This window comes from Sceloporus occidentalis, unplaced genomic scaffold (assembly GCF_023333645.1).
Source record: "Sceloporus occidentalis isolate IW3139 unplaced genomic scaffold, rSceOcc1.0.p SCAF_52, whole genome shotgun sequence".
NCBI lineage: Eukaryota > Metazoa > Chordata > Lepidosauria > Squamata > Phrynosomatidae > Sceloporus > Sceloporus occidentalis.
Window position 1 is genome coordinate 444,817 of NW_028317032.1, and position 18,995 is coordinate 463,811.

The 18,995-nt window shown below is 41.2% G+C and overlaps 1 protein-coding gene across 1 annotated transcript; it reads right to left on the bottom strand.

The window, feature by feature from the left end:
• Positions 1 to 247: 247 nt before the first annotated feature.
• Positions 248 to 17,026, bottom strand: LOC149288315 (UBX domain-containing protein 2A-like). The gene is made up of 6 exons (XM_089491924.1): positions 16,971 to 17,026; positions 16,120 to 16,231; positions 15,815 to 15,924; positions 2,315 to 2,452; positions 1,982 to 2,125; positions 248 to 437 (listed from the first exon to the last, which is right to left on the bottom strand). Exons 1-6 carry the CDS (start codon positions 17,024 to 17,026, stop codon positions 248 to 250), a joined length of 750 nt encoding a protein of 249 aa, XP_089348050.1.
• Between the last annotated feature and the right edge of the window lie 1,969 nt (positions 17,027 to 18,995).

The window sequence follows — 18,995 nt, forward strand, 5'->3', positions numbered from 1 at the left end:
GTGTCGAGAGGGGCCGTAGACGCCTCAATGCAGCGATCAGTTCAATTGTTAAACCCAAGCCTGTGAATAACACGCAAACAGGGCAGCTACAGGAAGATGCTACCTAGCAGGCGTTCATTCACGGTGCTTTTCAGATTAAAACGCAAAAAAAAGAAAGTAAAAAATTAAAGCACTATATAAATATTTCAGCATCTGAGGCTCACAGCACCAGCTGCTCTGCGGCGGCACGCTGGGACCGCACAAAAACCTAAGAGTCCCTGAAGGGTTCCTTGTCTCTTCGTAGTCTCTGGACCAGAACCGCGTTTTGCAGATCGGCCTCCCGGAGCGTAAGGGTCTCGTCCAGCAGCTCCCGCAGCGGGTAGGAGGTCGCCAGCGTGAAGGGGGCTCTTCCGGACTTCTGCGGGACTCGCTCGACGAAGCTGCGAATGTCGCTGATCCTGATCAAAAGAAACAGGGGTGAGAGGTGGGATTAGTGAAGCCCCTGAACATTAATCGGCAGAAAAGTTTACCATGAAAATTCTTATCCAAGTCAATTCTACCTCTATTTTTTTTGCATTTGGGAATAAAGGATTCTTGAGAAGACCCTCCCTGTATTTCTTCTGTTTCCCCCCTTTTCCCAGCTATTTACTTTCTGCTAAATCTGCGCGAACTCCCTGCCAGCCGCCTCCAGCGTTTGTACGTCCAAGATTTAAAAAGGCGAGTCCTTCGGAGCTTTAATGAGCATTCTTTGTTGGCGATTCTGCACACAACGCTCACCGTACACACAGATAACAATATAAACATAAAACAATAAAACATACACTATCCCGACTACTGCCAAGGTACACAGTGCACTCGCTGACTGCTGTTAGGTTGATGTCTTCGTTTAACCCCTTTAGGACGATGGGTTAACCTTAAACTCATTAAAAAGAATGCATTGTGAGCCTGTACATGTCATGAAGGGGTTAAACAGCCTGTTAGAGGAACAGGAGGTTTAATGACCCATCACGGAAAAGCACTGGAGGCCCGCGAGCTAAACACGGAAACAACTAAAGAACCCAAACTGCTCCAACACAACACTGCCTCAACAGCCGGACATCCTCAGATAAACCCAGAAGCGACAGGCGTGGAAAGTGTGTGTGTGTGTGACAGGCGTGGAAAGTGTGTGTGTGTGTGTGCGTGTGACAGGCGTGGAAAGTGTGTGTGCGACAGGCGTGGAAAGTGTGTGTGTGTGTGTGCGCGACAGGCGTGGAAAGTGTGTGTGTGTGTGCTCGACAGGCGTGGAAAGTGTGTGTGTGTGCGCGACAGGCGTGGAAAGTGTGTGCGTGTGTGCGCGCGACAGGCGTGGAAAGTGTGTGTGCGACAGGCGTGGAAAGTGTGTGTGTGTGTGTGTGCGCGACAGGCGTGGAAAGTGTGTGTGTGTGTGTGTGCGCGACAGGCGTGGAAAGTGTGTGTGTGTGCGCGACAGGCGTGGAAAGTGTGTGTGCGACAGGCGTGGAAAGTGTGTGTGCGACAGGCGTGGAAAGTGTGTGTGCGTGTGCGTGTGCGACAGGCGTGGAAAGTGTGTGTGCGTGCGCGACAGGCGTGGAAAGTGTGTGTGCGTGTGTGTGTGTGTGCGTGTGTGCGTGTGTCACCTCCCTAAACCAAGAAAAGGTAACTTCAGGCACCGTAAAAAAAAAAAAAATATTATACATTATTTTTTGTCTCTTTAGAATCATAGAATGTGACGGTAGACCAAACCCATTCTCTCCCCGTCTAGTCGCCCGTTTCTCCTGCTGTAGAGACTCAGCCCTTAATCAGTCGTTGGTCTCGTCTTAGATTCAGGCCCCGTATGCCTATCCCATGCATGTTTACATGTTTAAATTAGCCTCTACCAGTAACGCTGAGACAGTGCTCCACGTATCTACCACCCCCTCTCAGTGGTTTGAAACTGTTGTATCACTTATTACTTGCAAAGCGTAGATTCACACACTTGTTCTTATAGAAAGGCGCGATCCTTTACCTGTGGGATGCGTTGAACCTTTGCACAATCCTCTTCCCGTCAGCCAGCCAAAACTTTATATTGGTCAAAGGCTCCAACTCATTCAGTTCCACAGAAGGCAGCTCATCGCTGTTTGCTTCTTTGGAGATGATTTTGGGGGCGGCACTGCGGCAAGAAGTCAGAACAATAATAATTTAGTAATAAGAAAACGCATTTACTAACAAAAAGTTGCATTGGTTTTTTTGGGGGGGCACGAAACTGGTGGAAGCGCGAGCTCTGCTGACGATTCATTGTAAAAAGAGCCAAAGCAGAACAGGATCCGCCGTTTAGTATTTTTTCTGCCAGGCTCTGTACCTTCCCAGTCGGTGTCCCGGGCCCGAGAACGGATCAACGCGTGGCTTCCGTGTCGTAAACTCTTCAGCCTTTCTGTCCTCAACATTCACGGCAACCTCTTTTTTCTTAAGTTTTCTCTGCAGCTCTGAAGGAAGTTCCCTGTAACAACGATTAACAAAAAAATTCATTCATATTTTCCGTTACAATGAGACCCCTGAACGTTCCCAGTATTGCAGCATTCCCTGGCTCGCTAACTCCAGACAGCATTCGGCTAAATCCACTCTGCCTCTTTAATGGCGGCTAGTGCTAGCCCCGGCCTATGCACAGCGTGTACGGTCTGTAGCCTAGAGCCACCTCCTAGAAGTCGTTCCCCAGAACAGAGAGAGCTCTGGGACGTTTGTCTAATCAAATTCAGGAATTTTACCAGGAAGCACCTTAAAGGGACGCGCAAGTCATCATATGTCATTTTTTGTGGCGCCCACCTCGCCCATGGAGATCCATATAGATGCCCCTCTCCCCGGCAGGGGATGCGTTTGGTTAATGCCCTGCCAGCCAGCTGCAGACCTGGCTCAGAGGGCGAGGGTCTGATTAGACGGCAGTGCGCATGCACGAAAAGCACCGTTGTCGGGAATTGTCAGACTTCAGACACAATAGGTTATGAGCTGCAGTGTATATCTAGGGAACCAACCTCTTGTTGAATTAGATCTGCCAGAAGGCTCTCATACACGTGGAGCGTGCTAACCACTCGAAACGATTCCTGAGAAACTGCACTGTGGACCAGGGGCGTAACTAGACGCCTCAGGGCCCGGGTGCGAGAATCTGTTAAGGGCCCCCCCACCCCCTCACCCCCCCCCAAAAACATGATTTTTACCCAACAATTTTTTTTCCACAAATTCAATTTACATATTGAATCATATCTGTAAAAAGAAAAAGGGGCGCATGTACAAAGGGCATAATCCAGGGGCGTCCAAGTTTTTTCTGCAGTGGGCCACTTCATCAGAATTGTATACGTGCGCGGGCCGCACTCATTTTTCACTGTGACAAAAAATACGGCCTTTAATAAAATATGCAGATTAAAATAAAGTAAAATGACACAAAACCTTTACTCTTCCTCTCACTGATTTCTGGGCCTTGAAAGTTTTGCGACTACAAATTCAGGATTCCCTAGATTTATTCTAGGGATGAACTAAAATGAAAATTCTGGACCAAAACATTCAGGGTTCACTTAGGCAAAACCGAAAATGACCCCCACCTTTAAAAATAATAATAAAAACTCACATGTTTAATAAAAGTAGGTAACACGCAATTGGACAAAATTAGCAATATGACTTGGCATGATAGGAGTGTGATTGCTACCAGCAATCACACGCCTATCATACCCAGGCAACCAATAAATGCTGGTACCTAGGCATGATGGGACTGTGCTCGCTGTTAGCAATCACACTCCTATCATGCCAAGTCAGCCAGAACATGCTGGTACAGGGTGGCTGTAAGTGATGTGCAGACCCCATACTGCTGGCAGCATCACTACACAAGGGGGGCATCTAGCTAGGTTTCAGCATGTACTGGCTGACTTGGCATGATAGGAGTGTGATTGCTAACAGTAGTCACAGTCCCATCATGCCTAGGTTCCAGCACTTACACATCCATCCAGTAAATGCTGGAACCTAGGCATGATGGGACTGTGATTGCTGTTAGCAATCACACTCCTATCATGCCAAGTCAGCCAATACACGCTGGTACAGGGTGGCTGTAAGTGATGTGCAGACCCCATACTGCTGGCAGCATCACTACACAAGGGGGGCAGCTGGCCAGGTTTCAGCATGTACTGGCTGACTTGGCATGATAGGAGCGTGATTGCTAACAGCAATCACAGTCCCATCATGCCTAGGTTCCAGCACTTACACCCACATTCAAACACCCTCCCCACCCCCTTAACTGCACTGCAGCTCCTCGATCCCGCTCACTTCAGCAGGGGGCGTGGCCTCCCTCTGCTAAAGCACAGAGGAAGTAGGATGTCACGTGAACTCCGCTTCCTCTGTGCAGTCCAGAAGACCCTCCCACAAGTAAGTAGCAGGGCTTGAGGTGCGGCTCGCGTAAGATCGGTTGCCCTGGCTGCCGATCTTATGCGGGCCGCACCTCGAGGTCGCCCCTGCCTTATTTAAAAAAAAAAACAAAAAAAAAACGGAAAAAAGATTTCGGGCGGCCCCTTGGCTTGGGCCCCCCTGCCGCCGGTGCCCGGTCGCAGCCGCGACCCCTGCGACCCCGGTAGTTCCGCCACTGCTGTGGACTATAAAGGACTAATTGGACACCGTTTCACATTACATTACCATCAGTTACCAGTAGATGGCGCTGCACTGTATATTCACATCACGACCCCACACACACTGTCAGATATTTTATGATAGAAAACATGTATTCCACATATTCTGTATTTTACATGAAAACAAAATGGAGTCAGAGCCATTTTATTTTACTTAATTATATAGTGATTATTTCTTTTTGTCCTTGTTCTCTCTATAATTGAGAACAAAGAAGTATTCATGTATATAGATGTTTCAGTAAGTATGATACAATTAATGTTATCTTCCATGAGAAAGTTAAGGAGTAGACGCTGCATATCCTTGGGAACGTAAATTCGTATGGGGGATACATGGTAAGTCTACCAAGTCCTGAGTTACTATCTAGGAGGTAACACCTAGCGATAAGGGTGACCAAGGATAAATTCCAAACATATATGTAATGGTTTTAAGTTAATTCTTAGACCAGAGCGTCTCTCACAGGTAAAGTAAGAAATTACAACGGTGTAAATATGAGTAGAAATTCTAATTATAATGGGTAAAACCCACCGTTATGATTGGAGAATTCCAATCAAAAGGTGGAGGCTATGATAATAAGCCCTGTCTTTAAAAGCTTATGTCTTTAAAAGAAGGGGGGGGACCTTAAAAAGATGGCACCCTGAAACAGACAGACCCGGACGGACTTATTCACCAAATTTACCCCAGAGAATTGGAATCTTAAGATTCTGGCACCATTTTTCACTCTTGGAGTTACTTTGAGTTCTAACCTATATAACTGGTAGAAAGTTATTTTCTTTTCCACTTAATTTCTTGCCACTGAACCTGGATTAATTTCTACAAGGACCGGTGGGATAACAGCAACAAGTGGTGGTAATTATAATTGTTTTATTATTCTGAATAGAGATGAATTTTGTCTTCTTCGTATAGAATTCCCTGTTTCTGGGAAGTACTATATTGCATTATTGTATATGACGGCTTGTGAGACTGCAGCTTATAACCCGTGATAATAACAATAATGAAAAGGTATTTTTACCTATAGATGAAGTTTGACATTATTTGCATCTATTAGGAACTTCACTAATACTCTTAGACACAATTATATTATTTTTAATTTGTTATATTAGTTGAACTAATATTAGAGAGATAGTGATATCTTTATTACTGCCCTGATTATTATCAATTTTTGGTTGCTGAGTGGGATGGAAATTAATTGTGTGTTACTTATAAAGTAGTAACTTATATTGATAACTATCGATAATATACTGTATTTGAATTGATTCATTTTGACATGTTTTAAGAATTTTGTGTTTTATATCATGCACTGTGTGACCCATATATAGATTTGATAAATTGTATTTACAATAAATAATATTTTTGATTGATTATCTTCGTGATATCTATCTAATTTGAATTATAATTTTCGGCGATCTGAAAGAATTTAGGATCGGAGATAAAATATAGGGTATCTCCTTAAATTAATATTGTGGATGTGGTACTACAATATTTGGTAGCGTCGTTATTTTGCGTATGTGATAAAATATTGGTTTTGCCTATTTTGTCTCATTAATATCCCTAACATAATTGGAGGCACTGCTGAGATCCGAAGATCTCCATCGAAAAACAGTACAATGTTTCGTCAATGCAGCTCCCTGAATTAAAGGCCTAGTACCAGATGCATCTTGAAAGAGCACAAAGACGCGTTCAAGAAATTTTGGAACAAGCCAGGAAGCCGTTTGTATCAAGCTCCATTACAATGAATCATCGAGCTAAAAGATTCCTTGTTGCTTTAATTGTTGCCTTGTATGTACAGCCATAGGTGCAGTCGTTGCAACCGGTATGTCTGCCGCAAACTCTGTTTCTGTTCAAACTTTGGAGAACGAAATTCGAGGCTTAAAAGGAGAAATCAATGCTATTCATCGGGAAATGGAACGACAAAGAGAGTATCTAGTCGACTTAATGGTTATGGTAAATGATACCATTGTAACCACGAATATGCATTCCAAATTAATCTCTCACTCCATTAATCTGCACCAAAGTCATGAACAATTCAAACGTGAACTTTTGTTTGTGCACGACCCGATAATATTCCACACGACTTCATTTTTGGACGAAGTGCAATCTGGAATGACTGATTTAACCAGAGGACACATTCCTTTATATTTTGTTGCAGATGATATCGTTCGTAAAATGATTACAAAAGTCGATGGCAATACCGTGGAACCCATGCAACTAAATCTGGCCTATGAAATGGGAAGTGCTCTTCCTCTTTACATTGATCCAGAGAGAATGGAAATATGTTTCTTATTATCAATCCCGTATGTTACCCCACGAAACATTTTTCAGTTGAAAACCATACATAATGTTGGAACATGGAAGGATGAGATACATGTCAAGATCCAAACCCCTGCTGTGTTGGCTTTTCAACCATGGGTACCAGATTGGTATTCAATACCTATTTTGACAGAATGTGTCAAATTTAAGGACAATAATTTTCAGTGTGACGGGAATTCTTTTATATACGATTCTACCAATGCCTTATGTGGAATTGAATATATTAAGCACGGTTCTGAAAAGTGTCAAGTAACTATGACAAAAACTGGTGATAATGCCCCAGTACATGCTATCTTGGTAAAAGATAGATGGTTGGTCAGTACTCTGTACAAAAACATGAGTATATTTCGGAGAGATCAGGTGACTAATAAGGTGATAGCCTTGCCATCTCCAGTGTCACTCATCAAGGTACCCCAAGACTCGCGTATTACTGTAGGCACTGTTACTTTGTATCCTGCTGGTACCGATGTTTGGGAAGGGGAAGTTCAAATGGTTGATGCGTTTCAAAATCTTGATATTCCCATTAATCCTGATCTCCAATATCTGCTTGACCATAAGCCTAACCATACGATACAGATGTCTATCAGGAAGAATAATATTTCTGTCGATGCTTATAAGTACACAGAACAAGATACCAATATCATACACAATGTGGATTGGGCATATTACAACGACATCATTCTTGGTTTGATGATTGTAACAGTTTGTATATGGCTAATTATTCTTACTGTAAAGTTTTCATTAATGACTTCTCTTTCAGGAGCAAAAGTGTTCCAATCCGTGCATTATACCCCTGCACGTCCCATGTCGGACAACATGATTTGAAGTCGTTAATATACCATCTGACGTTTGTTTAGATCATTCTAAAGCAAACTGGATTTTGCTTTGTCATAATCTAAAGGGGGGATTATGTCAGATATTTTATGATAGAAAACATGTATTCCACATATTCTGTATTTTACATGAAAACAAAATGGAGTCAGAGCCATTTTATTTTACTTAATTATATAGTGATTATTTCTTTTTGTCCTTGTTCTCTCTATAATTGAGAACAAAGAAGTATTCATGTATATAGATGTTTCAGTAAGTATGATACAATTAATGTTATCTTCCATGAGAAAGTTAAGGAGTAGACGCTGCATATCCTTGGGAACGTAAATTCGTATGGGGGATACATGGTAAGTCTACCAAGTCCTGAGTTACTATCTAGGAGGTAACACCTAGCGATAAGGGTGACCAAGGATAAATTCCAAACATATATGTAATGGTTTTAAGTTAATTCTTAGACCAGAGCGTCTCTCACAGGTAAAGTAAGAAATTACAACGGTGTAAATATGAGTAGAAATTCTAATTATAATGGGTAAAACCCACCGTTATGATTGGAGAATTCCAATCAAAAGGTGGAGGCTATGATAATAAGCAAACCCTATTTATGTTGTTATAAACAACATTGCACCTCATAATATTACCTTATCCAAAGGTACTGTTGTAGGTTTGGCATTGGATTCAGAATATTATACTTTTGGATTCCAAAATCATGTTATAGGTCTCATTCCTGAAGAATACCTGACAGAAGAACAAATAGTGGAACAAACGTTTAATTCTATTCCAGAAGGTTTATTCACTATCCAATCTGTTTATCCTTTCAATATAGGTGAAGGTTCGTGCAGGATTGAAGAATCCTCCATCATCTTTGACCACCTAATTGATGAACAAGAATATCATGACCAAAAGAAAATTAATCCACCTGGAGAGGACCTAACCTCTAAACTTGAGGAATCCTTTGAAATAGGTCAACCTAAAGTTTTTCCTGGATTTCAGGAAAGGGTGGAGGAACAGATATCCATGGCTGACGCTTGCTCTAACGATAATGAACGTCAACAGCTAAGGGAAATCCTAATGGAGTTCCAAGAGATCTTTGCCAAAGATTCTTATGATTGTGGTTTTACTAACCTTCATGTCGCTAGGATCCAGACTGATCCCGATCTACCACCCGTATGTATCAAGCAATATAGACTACCTTTAGCGTCCTATGATGCGCTACAGGATATCATTCGGAATTTAAAGGACCGGGGCATTATCCGTTCGGTGCACAGTTCGTATAATAACCCCATCCTAGGAATTCTGAAGCCTAATGGTCAATGGCGTTTGTGTGCTGATTTAAGACAGCTAAATAAACGTGTGTATATGTCTGGATGGCCTGTACCCTACATAGACCAATACTTGGTACAAATGCAAGGATCTAAAATATTTACTGCCCTAGATTGTGCCCAGGGATACTGGACTATTCCGGTACACCAGGAAGACCAATACAAGTTGGCCTTTACATTTGGAAAACAGCAGTATACTTGGACCCGGATGCCTTTTGGTTACATAAATTCTGGTCATGAATTTGCTGTATTCATGCATAAAGTTATGCCTGATGCATTTGAAAGGGGAACCTTGGCCTATGTGGATGATATTTTACTCAAAAGTACTTCTTTTGACAAACATATTTTGGAGATCCGACATGTTCTTAATCAATTAAGAGAAGCAGGAGTTAAACTTTCATTACAGAAAGCCCAATGGTGTCGCACCAAAGTCAACTTCCTTGGACACGAGGTAACTTCTGAAGGGTTAAGTCCACAGAAGAAGAAAGTTGAAGCCGTTCTGAATGCCAAAACTCCTACTAATGTCAAAGAATTAAGATCATTTCTAGGAATGATTAATTATTCCCGTAAGTTTATTGATAACTATGCAGAACTAACAAAACCTCTTTTACAGCTGCTTAAGAAAGACGTGAATTGGAACTGGGGGGAAGCCCAGGACAAAGCCATAGACGAGCTGAGGAGAAAACTCACTCAGGCACCCTGTTTGGCATATCCGGAGGGAGGTAAGCCTTTCTATCTGGAAACAGGATTTACTAATTTAAGCATAAGTGCGGTTTTGTATCAAAAACAGGACAATCTGAACAAGGTCATCGCATATGCAAGCAAAACCTTGTCACCTGTTGAAGTGAAATTCAACAACTGTGAGAAAGCTTTATTGTCTACGGTATGGGCATTACAGAATTTTCGGAGCTATATCCACGGCGAGAAGATCATTGTAGAAACTGCTCACCAACCTCTACAATATTTGCAGAGCGACAGGATACGAGACGGTAATCTTTCTAACAGTAGAATTACTGCATGGACTTTATTCTTACAGGGATGGCCGTTAGAAGTCCGTTATAATCAAAACAAGAAGAATGTAGTTGCCCAAGGACTAGCAGATCTACATGATTGTGCTGCTCTACCTCTGGATGATAACTCTATCGGAAATGATTTCCTAGAGGAACAATTACTTTCTCCATATAAAGTTTATGACGAGGAATATTGTCGACCACTATCATGTGTATACATAGATGGTTGTTCATATCATATCACTGTTGATAATGAACGGAAATTGGTTGCAGGTATTGGAATCACCTGGACAGGTGATTATCCAAATATATCTGTAGGATACAGCATTGGTCCTAAAAGCAGTCAGATAGCTGAACTTTGTGCCGTATATAAGGCCATTCAAATGGCAATTGAGTATGGTGTTAAAGAATTTGTTATCATAACTGATTCTAACTACGTGCGCAATAGCTTTGTCGAATATCTACCTAGCTGGAAACGTAACCAAATGCTGAGAAGTAACAACAAACCTGTGAAGCATGGTAAGCTGTTTTGTAGGATTGATGATTTGGTAATCAAACATGATTTGACCATTTACTGGAAGAAAACCAAAGGCCATTCTAAGATACAAAGTATTGATAAAGAAGGTAATGATTTGGCTGATTCATTAGCAAAACAGGCAGCCATCAATGGAGAACTTTTTAACATTGATGATCTTATTGGATCAATTCAGATTGAAGCCATAACTAGACAGCAAGCTAGAAATGAAGTGGACCTTAATGTTGCACAATGGAGTCAAGAATTTCCCAATGAGGATCTGATCACTAGTCAAAAGAACGATCCCGTTATTGGTCGATTTTATGAGTATATAAAAGATCCCATTGCCAATCCTATCACTGATGATGATTGTAAGAATAATGAGGACTTGCGAATCTTGATGAGATATAAAGTCCAATTCAACTTGATGGATGGATTGCTGATCAGAATATCCAAACATGGCATACAACAATGGGTAGTTCCTACCGCCTTTAGAGGTTTAATGTTGCAACACGCACATGATGCACCTACTTCTGGTCATCGTGGGGATAAGATCACCTACGAAATACTGCGTGATTATGCCTATTGGCCACATATGCTAAGAGATGTGCAAACTTATTGTCGAGGATGTTTGATTTGTCCGCAATTCCAACCTCATGCTCCAACTCATCGTGCACCACTTCAGAAACGAGGAATGTCTCTACCTTGGTCTGACATACAAATCGATTTCATAGGACCTGTAACTAGATCCTCAAGAGGTAACAAGTATATGTTAACTGTTACATGTATGTTCACCAAATGGGTAGAATGTATCCCATGCAGAGAGAACACTAGTTCTGTATGTGCAGCATTACTAATTAATCATGTATTTTCCAGATTTGGCCTTCCTCAGAGAATCGAATCAGATCGTGGAAGTCATTTCACAAGCGAAGTGATGACAAAAATGTGGAAAATCCTAGGTGTGAAACGCAAGTTACATATCGCCTACCGTGCAGCCTCTAGCGGAGGGGTAGAGCGTTATAACCAGTCCATAGTATATATACTCAAAAAGTATGTGAAAGAATCTGGTAAGGACTGGGATGTTAAATTGCCCTTAGTTCTGATGGCTATTAGAGCTACACCTAGTACCGCCACTAAGATGTCACCTTTTGAATTGATGACAGGCAGGAAGATGATTTTACCACAACATTTGCTATATCGCACATCTGATCATAATTTGATCAACGCTGCAACAACCCATCAGTATGTTGAAAATCTACGTAAACATCTTCAACATGCATTTGCTTTCGCACAAAAGAATCTAGGAAAAGCAGCAATCAGTGCTAAAACCTACTATGATCTGAAGACTACCAAGAAAGAATATGAAATCTCCGACCAAGTTTATCTGTATAACTTTGCACGAAACCAAGTGAAGGAAAAGAAGTTTCTACCTTCTTGGAAGGGTCCATATGTCATAATTGACAAGATTTCACCAGTAGCCTATAAGATCAAGATTCCTAAAGATGGTGATTTTGTTGAAAAATGGGTTCATATTAACCAATTGCGTTCTTGTCATCCCAGATCTCAGTTAAGAATTATAGATAATGATTCTGAGATAGAAGACTGAACATCGGTGTGAAATCAGAAGATCCAAGTCAACAATGTGGTATCGTATACAACTTGACATGTGATTATGTTATGTGATAATGTATATCCATATCATTGATTTCCATACCATCCAGCAACAATTTTAAGGTTGATAGATAGATTGGATAGCTATGTTTTAATGTCAAGTGATATTACAAGTATGTATACTCATACTATTCTTCTTTTTGAATATTAAGGCAAGGATTCAAGTTCTGAAAGATGTCCAAGAAGGATGTGGCGATCGTCTGGATCGTATTACTCCTGTGTCACGAGATACGGATGGAACCAATCGCAGAGCCTGGACCATCCTCTGGCATCATGATCCAAGAAGCTCCTGGATTCATCCTTACAGAAAAGAGGATCCTAACACAACGTGTGTTTGTCAGCTTAGACCCGAAGATCTCCATCGAAAAACAGTACAATGTTTCGTCAATGCAGCTCCCTGAATTAAAGGCCTAGTACCAGATGCATCTTGAAAGAGCACAAAGACGCGTTCAAGAAATTTTGGAACAAGCCAGGAAGCCGTTTGTATCAAGCTCCATTACAATGAATCATCGAGCTAAAAGATTCCTTGTTGCTTTAATTGTTGCCTTGTATGTACAGCCATAGGTGCAGTCGTTGCAACCGGTATGTCTGCCGCAAACTCTGTTTCTGTTCAAACTTTGGAGAACGAAATTCGAGGCTTAAAAGGAGAAATCAATGCTATTCATCGGGAAATGGAACGACAAAGAGAGTATCTAGTCGACTTAATGGTTATGGTAAATGATACCATTGTAACCACGAATATGCATTCCAAATTAATCTCTCACTCCATTAATCTGCACCAAAGTCATGAACAATTCAAACGTGAACTTTTGTTTGTGCACGACCCGATAATATTCCACACGACTTCATTTTTGGACGAAGTGCAATCTGGAATGACTGATTTAACCAGAGGACACATCCCTTTATATTTTGTTGCAGATGATATCGTTCGTAAAATGATTACAAAAGTCGATGGCAATACCGTGGAACCCATGCAACTAAATCTGGCCTATGAAATGGGAAGTGCTCTTCCTCTTTACATTGATCCAGAGAGAATGGAAATATGTTTCTTATTATCAATCCCGTATGTTACCCCACGAAACATTTTTCAGTTGAAAACCATACATAATGTTGGAACATGGAAGGATGAGATACATGTCAAGATCCAAACCCCTGCTGTGTTGGCTTTTCAACCATGGGTACCAGATTGGTATTCAATACCTATTTTGACAGAATGTGTCAAATTTAAGGACAATAATTTTCAGTGTGACGGGAATTCTTTTATATACGATTCTACCAATGCCTTATGTGGAATTGAATATATTAAGCACGGTTCTGAAAAGTGTCAAGTAACTATGACAAAAACTGGTGATAATGCCCCAGTACATGCTATCTTGGTAAAAGATAGATGGTTGGTCAGTACTCTGTACAAAAACATGAGTATATTTCGGAGAGATCAGGTGACTAATAAGGTGATAGCCTTGCCATCTCCAGTGTCACTCATCAAGGTACCCCAAGACTCGCGTATTACTGTAGGCACTGTTACTTTGTATCCTGCTGGTACCGATGTTTGGGAAGGGGAAGTTCAAATGGTTGATGCGTTTCAAAATCTTGATATTCCCATTAATCCTGATCTCCAATATCTGCTTGACCATAAGCCTAACCATACGATACAGATGTCTATCAGGAAGAATAATATTTCTGTCGATGCTTATAAGTACACAGAACAAGATACCAATATCATACACAATGTGGATTGGGCATATTACAACGACATCATTCTTGGTTTGATGATTGTAACAGTTTGTATATGGCTAATTATTCTTACTGTAAAGTTTTCATTAATGACTTCTCTTTCAGGAGCAAAAGTGTTCCAATCCGTGCATTATACCCCTGCACGTCCCATGTCGGACAACATGATTTGAAGTCGTTAATATACCATCTGACGTTTGTTTAGATCATTCTAAAGCAAACTGGATTTTGCTTTGTCATAATCTAAAGGGGGGATTATGTCAGATATTTTATGATAGAAAACATGTATTCCACATATTCTGTATTTTACATGAAAACAAAATGGAGTCAGAGCCATTTTATTTTACTTAATTATATAGTGATTATTTCTTTTTGTCCTTGTTCTCTCTATAATTGAGAACAAAGAAGTATTCATGTATATAGATGTTTCAGTAAGTATGATACAATTAATGTTATCTTCCATGAGAAAGTTAAGGAGTAGACGCTGCATATCCTTGGGAACGTAAATTCGTATGGGGGATACATGGTAAGTCTACCAAGTCCTGAGTTACTATCTAGGAGGTAACACCTAGCGATAAGGGTGACCAAGGATAAATTCCAAACATATATGTAATGGTTTTAAGTTAATTCTTAGACCAGAGCGTCTCTCACAGGTAAAGTAAGAAATTACAACGGTGTAAATATGAGTAGAAATTCTAATTATAATGGGTAAAACCCACCGTTATGATTGGAGAATTCCAATCAAAAGGTGGAGGCTATGATAATAAGCCCTGTCTTTAAAAGCTTATGTCTTTAAAAGAAGGGGGGGGACCTTAAAAAGATGGCACCCTGAAACAGACAGACCCGGACGGACTTATTCACCAAATTTACCCCAGAGAATTGGAATCTTAAGATTCTGGCACCATTTTTCACTCTTGGAGTTACTTTGAGTTCTAACCTATATAACTGGTAGAAAGTTATTTTCTTTTCCACTTAATTTCTTGCCACTGAACCTGGATTAATTTCTACAAGGACCGGTGGGATAACAGCAACAAGTGGTGGTAATTATAATTGTTTTATTATTCTGAATAGAGATGAATTTTGTCTTCTTCGTATAGAATTCCCTGTTTCTGGGAAGTACTATATTGCATTATTGTATATGACGGCTTGTGAGACTGCAGCTTATAACCCGTGATAATAACAATAATGAAAAGGTATTTTTACCTATAGATGAAGTTTGACATTATTTGCATCTATTAGGAACTTCACTAATACTCTTAGACACAATTATATTATTTTTAATTTGTTATATTAGTTGAACTAATATTAGAGAGATAGTGATATCTTTATTACTGCCCTGATTATTATCAATTTTTGGTTGCTGAGTGGGATGGAAATTAATTGTGTGTTACTTATAAAGTAGTAACTTATATTGATAACTATCGATAATATACTGTATTTGAATTGATTCATTTTGACATGTTTTAAGAATTTTGTGTTTTATATCATGCACTGTGTGACCCATATATAGATTTGATAAATTGTATTTACAATAAATAATATTTTTGATTGATTATCTTCGTGATATCTATCTAATTTGAATTATAATTTTCGGCGATCTGAAAGAATTTAGGATCGGAGATAAAATATAGGGTATCTCCTTAAATTAATATTGTGGATGTGGTACTACAATATTTGGTAGCGTCGTTATTTTGCGTATGTGATAAAATATTGGTTTTGCCTATTTTGTCTCATTAATATCCCTAACAACACGCAATATATATATATATATATATATATATATATATATATTAAATATGATTCTAGGAAGTTACCCTTTGCGCATGGAGTCCATGAACTGCCGGTTGTCAGAATCTGAGTAGTCCCTGAGTTGTCCATCATCGATTGTAAAGCCGTTTTTCCACATTTTGATAACAATATCTGCCTGCGAAGAAGAGAAACATCTCTGAAACACGGCTACAATACTCCAGATCAGGCTGCTGCTGCTGACCGCCCCGTTTGGGTTACTTTATGCCGGTTGGGTTACTTTACGCACTGCTACAGAACGCACAAAATCATGGTTTGCTTAAAATAAATAAATGCTAGTATTAACCAAAACGTACATGAAATACATTCTTACCCGAGTCTCCACGTCATCCGGAGAAGCATTGAGGACGCCGGCGTCCTCTGCTTCCTCAAACAAGCTGTTCACAAAGGAGTCACAGCGTTTCCGGGAACCCCAGCCCCCCGACCTGGAGGCACCAAAAAAAAAAAAAAAGAAAAAAAATAACACATTAATGATATAAATCTGGGAAAACAAAAGGAAACCCTAGCTTGCATACACAGAGGAACAAGAACCATTGCTATGAATTCTTCTTACCCGTTAGATATTTGTACATGGAGCGCACTGTGTGTCAATTAATTCTTCATACATGAAGTCAGGCCTCAACAAGGGGTTTTGGGGGACAAGGGGGTAAAAACTGGCCACAATACACAATGGCAGCGGCACAGCAGGTCTCCACTAGGTGAGAGGGAGTAGTGTCAGTGAGTGTGTAAGGTAGTGTCAGTGAGTGTGTGTGTATATATGTGTATAGTGCTGGAGTCAGTATGAGTGAGTAATTATATATATATATATATATTGTATAGTGCTGAGTCAGCCTGAGTATGCGTGTGTGTATGTGTATAAGAGTATGGTGTTAGCGTGTAAGGTGTGGTGTATGTTACAGTGTGGAAATAGCTTGAGTGTGTACGGTGTTAGCATGTGTGTACATGAGGGGAGAATGTTGGCGCGTGTTACTGTAAGGCGTTGGTCTCTGTCTGATACCGAATGGTGTTATTGTGTGTAAGTGGAAGAATAATGATTAAACATACTAGCTTGAGTCTTTATGGTGTAAAATACCCCTTGTCATGAAGGGGTTAACCGCAGTACTGGCAGCAGGATTTTTTCTATTCCACGATTTCATTGTATAGTCGCATCCTGCGTAATAGCACTTTAACACCCACCTCTCGTGGGACTTCATCGCTTCCCTTTTGTCAGCTTCCCTCATCGGCGGACCGTTTCACCCTAAACAAAGGAGAAAATACGGAACAAGCATTAGATCTGGTAGAAGAAACGTTTCGCGTGATGTCACAGCGGGCTACTCCTTAAAAAGGACTCTAGATTAGAGCCTTATGGATGGATTCTGCCGATGGATCGTTGCACTGGATGCATCCATTTAGCGTCACTAAACCGAGTGCTTTAAGCCCATTGAAGTCAATAAGAGCGCTTTCTACACATGCGCACTGCATGGGGTGACATTAGATCCCCTCTACGTGCACTGAGCCAGTACTGGTGGTAACGGGCATCGAGTATAGCATGTGCCAGAAGATGCGTTTGGCTACCGAGCCACTGGACTTGTTCATCGAAACTTGACGATGTGTTACCTGCTCTAGTGAAATTACTACAAGGGGTTAACGGTCCGAACGCACAGAAGTAACTCCATAAACGCGTCCGCTTCAGGAAACGATTCATTGATATCTGAAATAGCAAGCACTGATAGGCTGTTGCCATGGAAACGGAGAAAGCTTCGAGAATAAGTCGAGGTCTGCTCAGCCTCCTACAGAGCTCAATTAGCAGCTTGACTAAGTGGAACAGCAGCTTTAACCTCAACCGGTGGCACTGAAAGGGTTACACAATTTGACGGTCAGAAAACCAAATCACGGGGCAGAGACAGAATGTACCAGAAATGGACTGCTGAGGTACAGGGAATGTCTCACCCAGCCGTCCCATGACAGCAAGAGCTATATTTACACGCAGTACAGGCTGTGCTCGATCCACCGACCCAACGTGGCCACAAACACAGCGACAAAGCGATCAGCAGCTGCCAAGCCCGTACGGCTGGGGGTGACAGGAGTCATGCAACCTCTCAGCTCTATAACCCAATGTAATCGCGCCGCAGGGAGGTTTTTCTTAATCGAGAATCTGGTTGATGAGCGGAACAGTCTCCCAGCAGAAGAGGTAGAGGCTTGCTTTACGATGGTGTGAAAACGATGCATATTCAGGACATTTACTTCCATCACCCACACGTAGCGATACGCAACCCGACTAACTATGTAATAATATATATTTATTACATATAGGGGTCCCTCAGAGCGTAACCTCGACAGGCATATGGCTGCGATCAGCGAGAAATCCTGTAAATATAAGCAGCCGCCAACCCGCCAAAATGACTCAATGGCCGCAGCCTGCATTGGTGGGAGGCTCAGGATATAACCCATCGTTACATCATAATCTAAAGATAGAGGGTAAGAGGCTTAGATGTAACGCAAAATAGTTTTTCCTTACCGAGCGGGTGGTAGAAACAGGTAGAAAGTGAAACAGCCTCCCAGCAGAAGCGGTAGAGGCTAATACAGAGAGGCGATTTAAACACACATGGGATGGGCATATGGCTCCTGAATCTAAAACGAGACCAATGGCTGATAACAGTCAGGAAGGGCCGACTAGACAGGCCGAATGGATCTTACAGAAGCGTAGAATCCGACGGTACATATAAGGGCCCATCGCTGCCCCGCAGAGCCGTGTTTTGGTTTATCGAGCCTCTTGGACAGCATCCTCCGTTACCGTGATGTTATTGCCCCCGGGCTCAACCTGTTCTCAAGCATTCCTGCTGCAGTGTTTTACCACAGACCTCCAAAAGGGTATGGGAAATAAACAGTTAATGCGAAAAGGCTTTTTTGTTATTTTATTTAGTATTAATAAAGCTTGATTTCAATAAACTTTATCTGCATATAAACATAACTGCGGTCCTCGAGTTAAAGGTATCGCACACTTGGGCTTTAAAAGAGATTTACCCCCCCCCATATAAAACATTCGTTAGAAAGCGCCTGCATTAATATTAAAACCACCCACTTTCTTTATTAATGTCCTATTTATAACATTTTTGCACCCAATGGGCGAGAAAACGAGGTTTTATTAGTAAATAAAGGGTTAACCTTATCACGGCAAAAGCCGCTTGGGGGCCCCCAAGGGCCCAATGG

Coding starts and splice junctions, on each gene's coding strand:
- LOC149288315 (XM_089491924.1), bottom strand. CDS start 17,026: ATGAGGGAAGCTGACAAAAGGGAAGCGATGAAGTCCCACGAGAGGTGG. Junction 2,453..15,814: donor ATGGACTCCATGCGCAAAGG/GTAACTTCCTAG, acceptor TCGTTGTTACAG/GGAACTTCCTTCAGAGCTGC. Junction 2,126..2,314: donor CCGGGACACCGACTGGGAAG/GTACAGAGCCTG, acceptor TTCTTGCCGCAG/TGCCGCCCCCAAAATCATCT.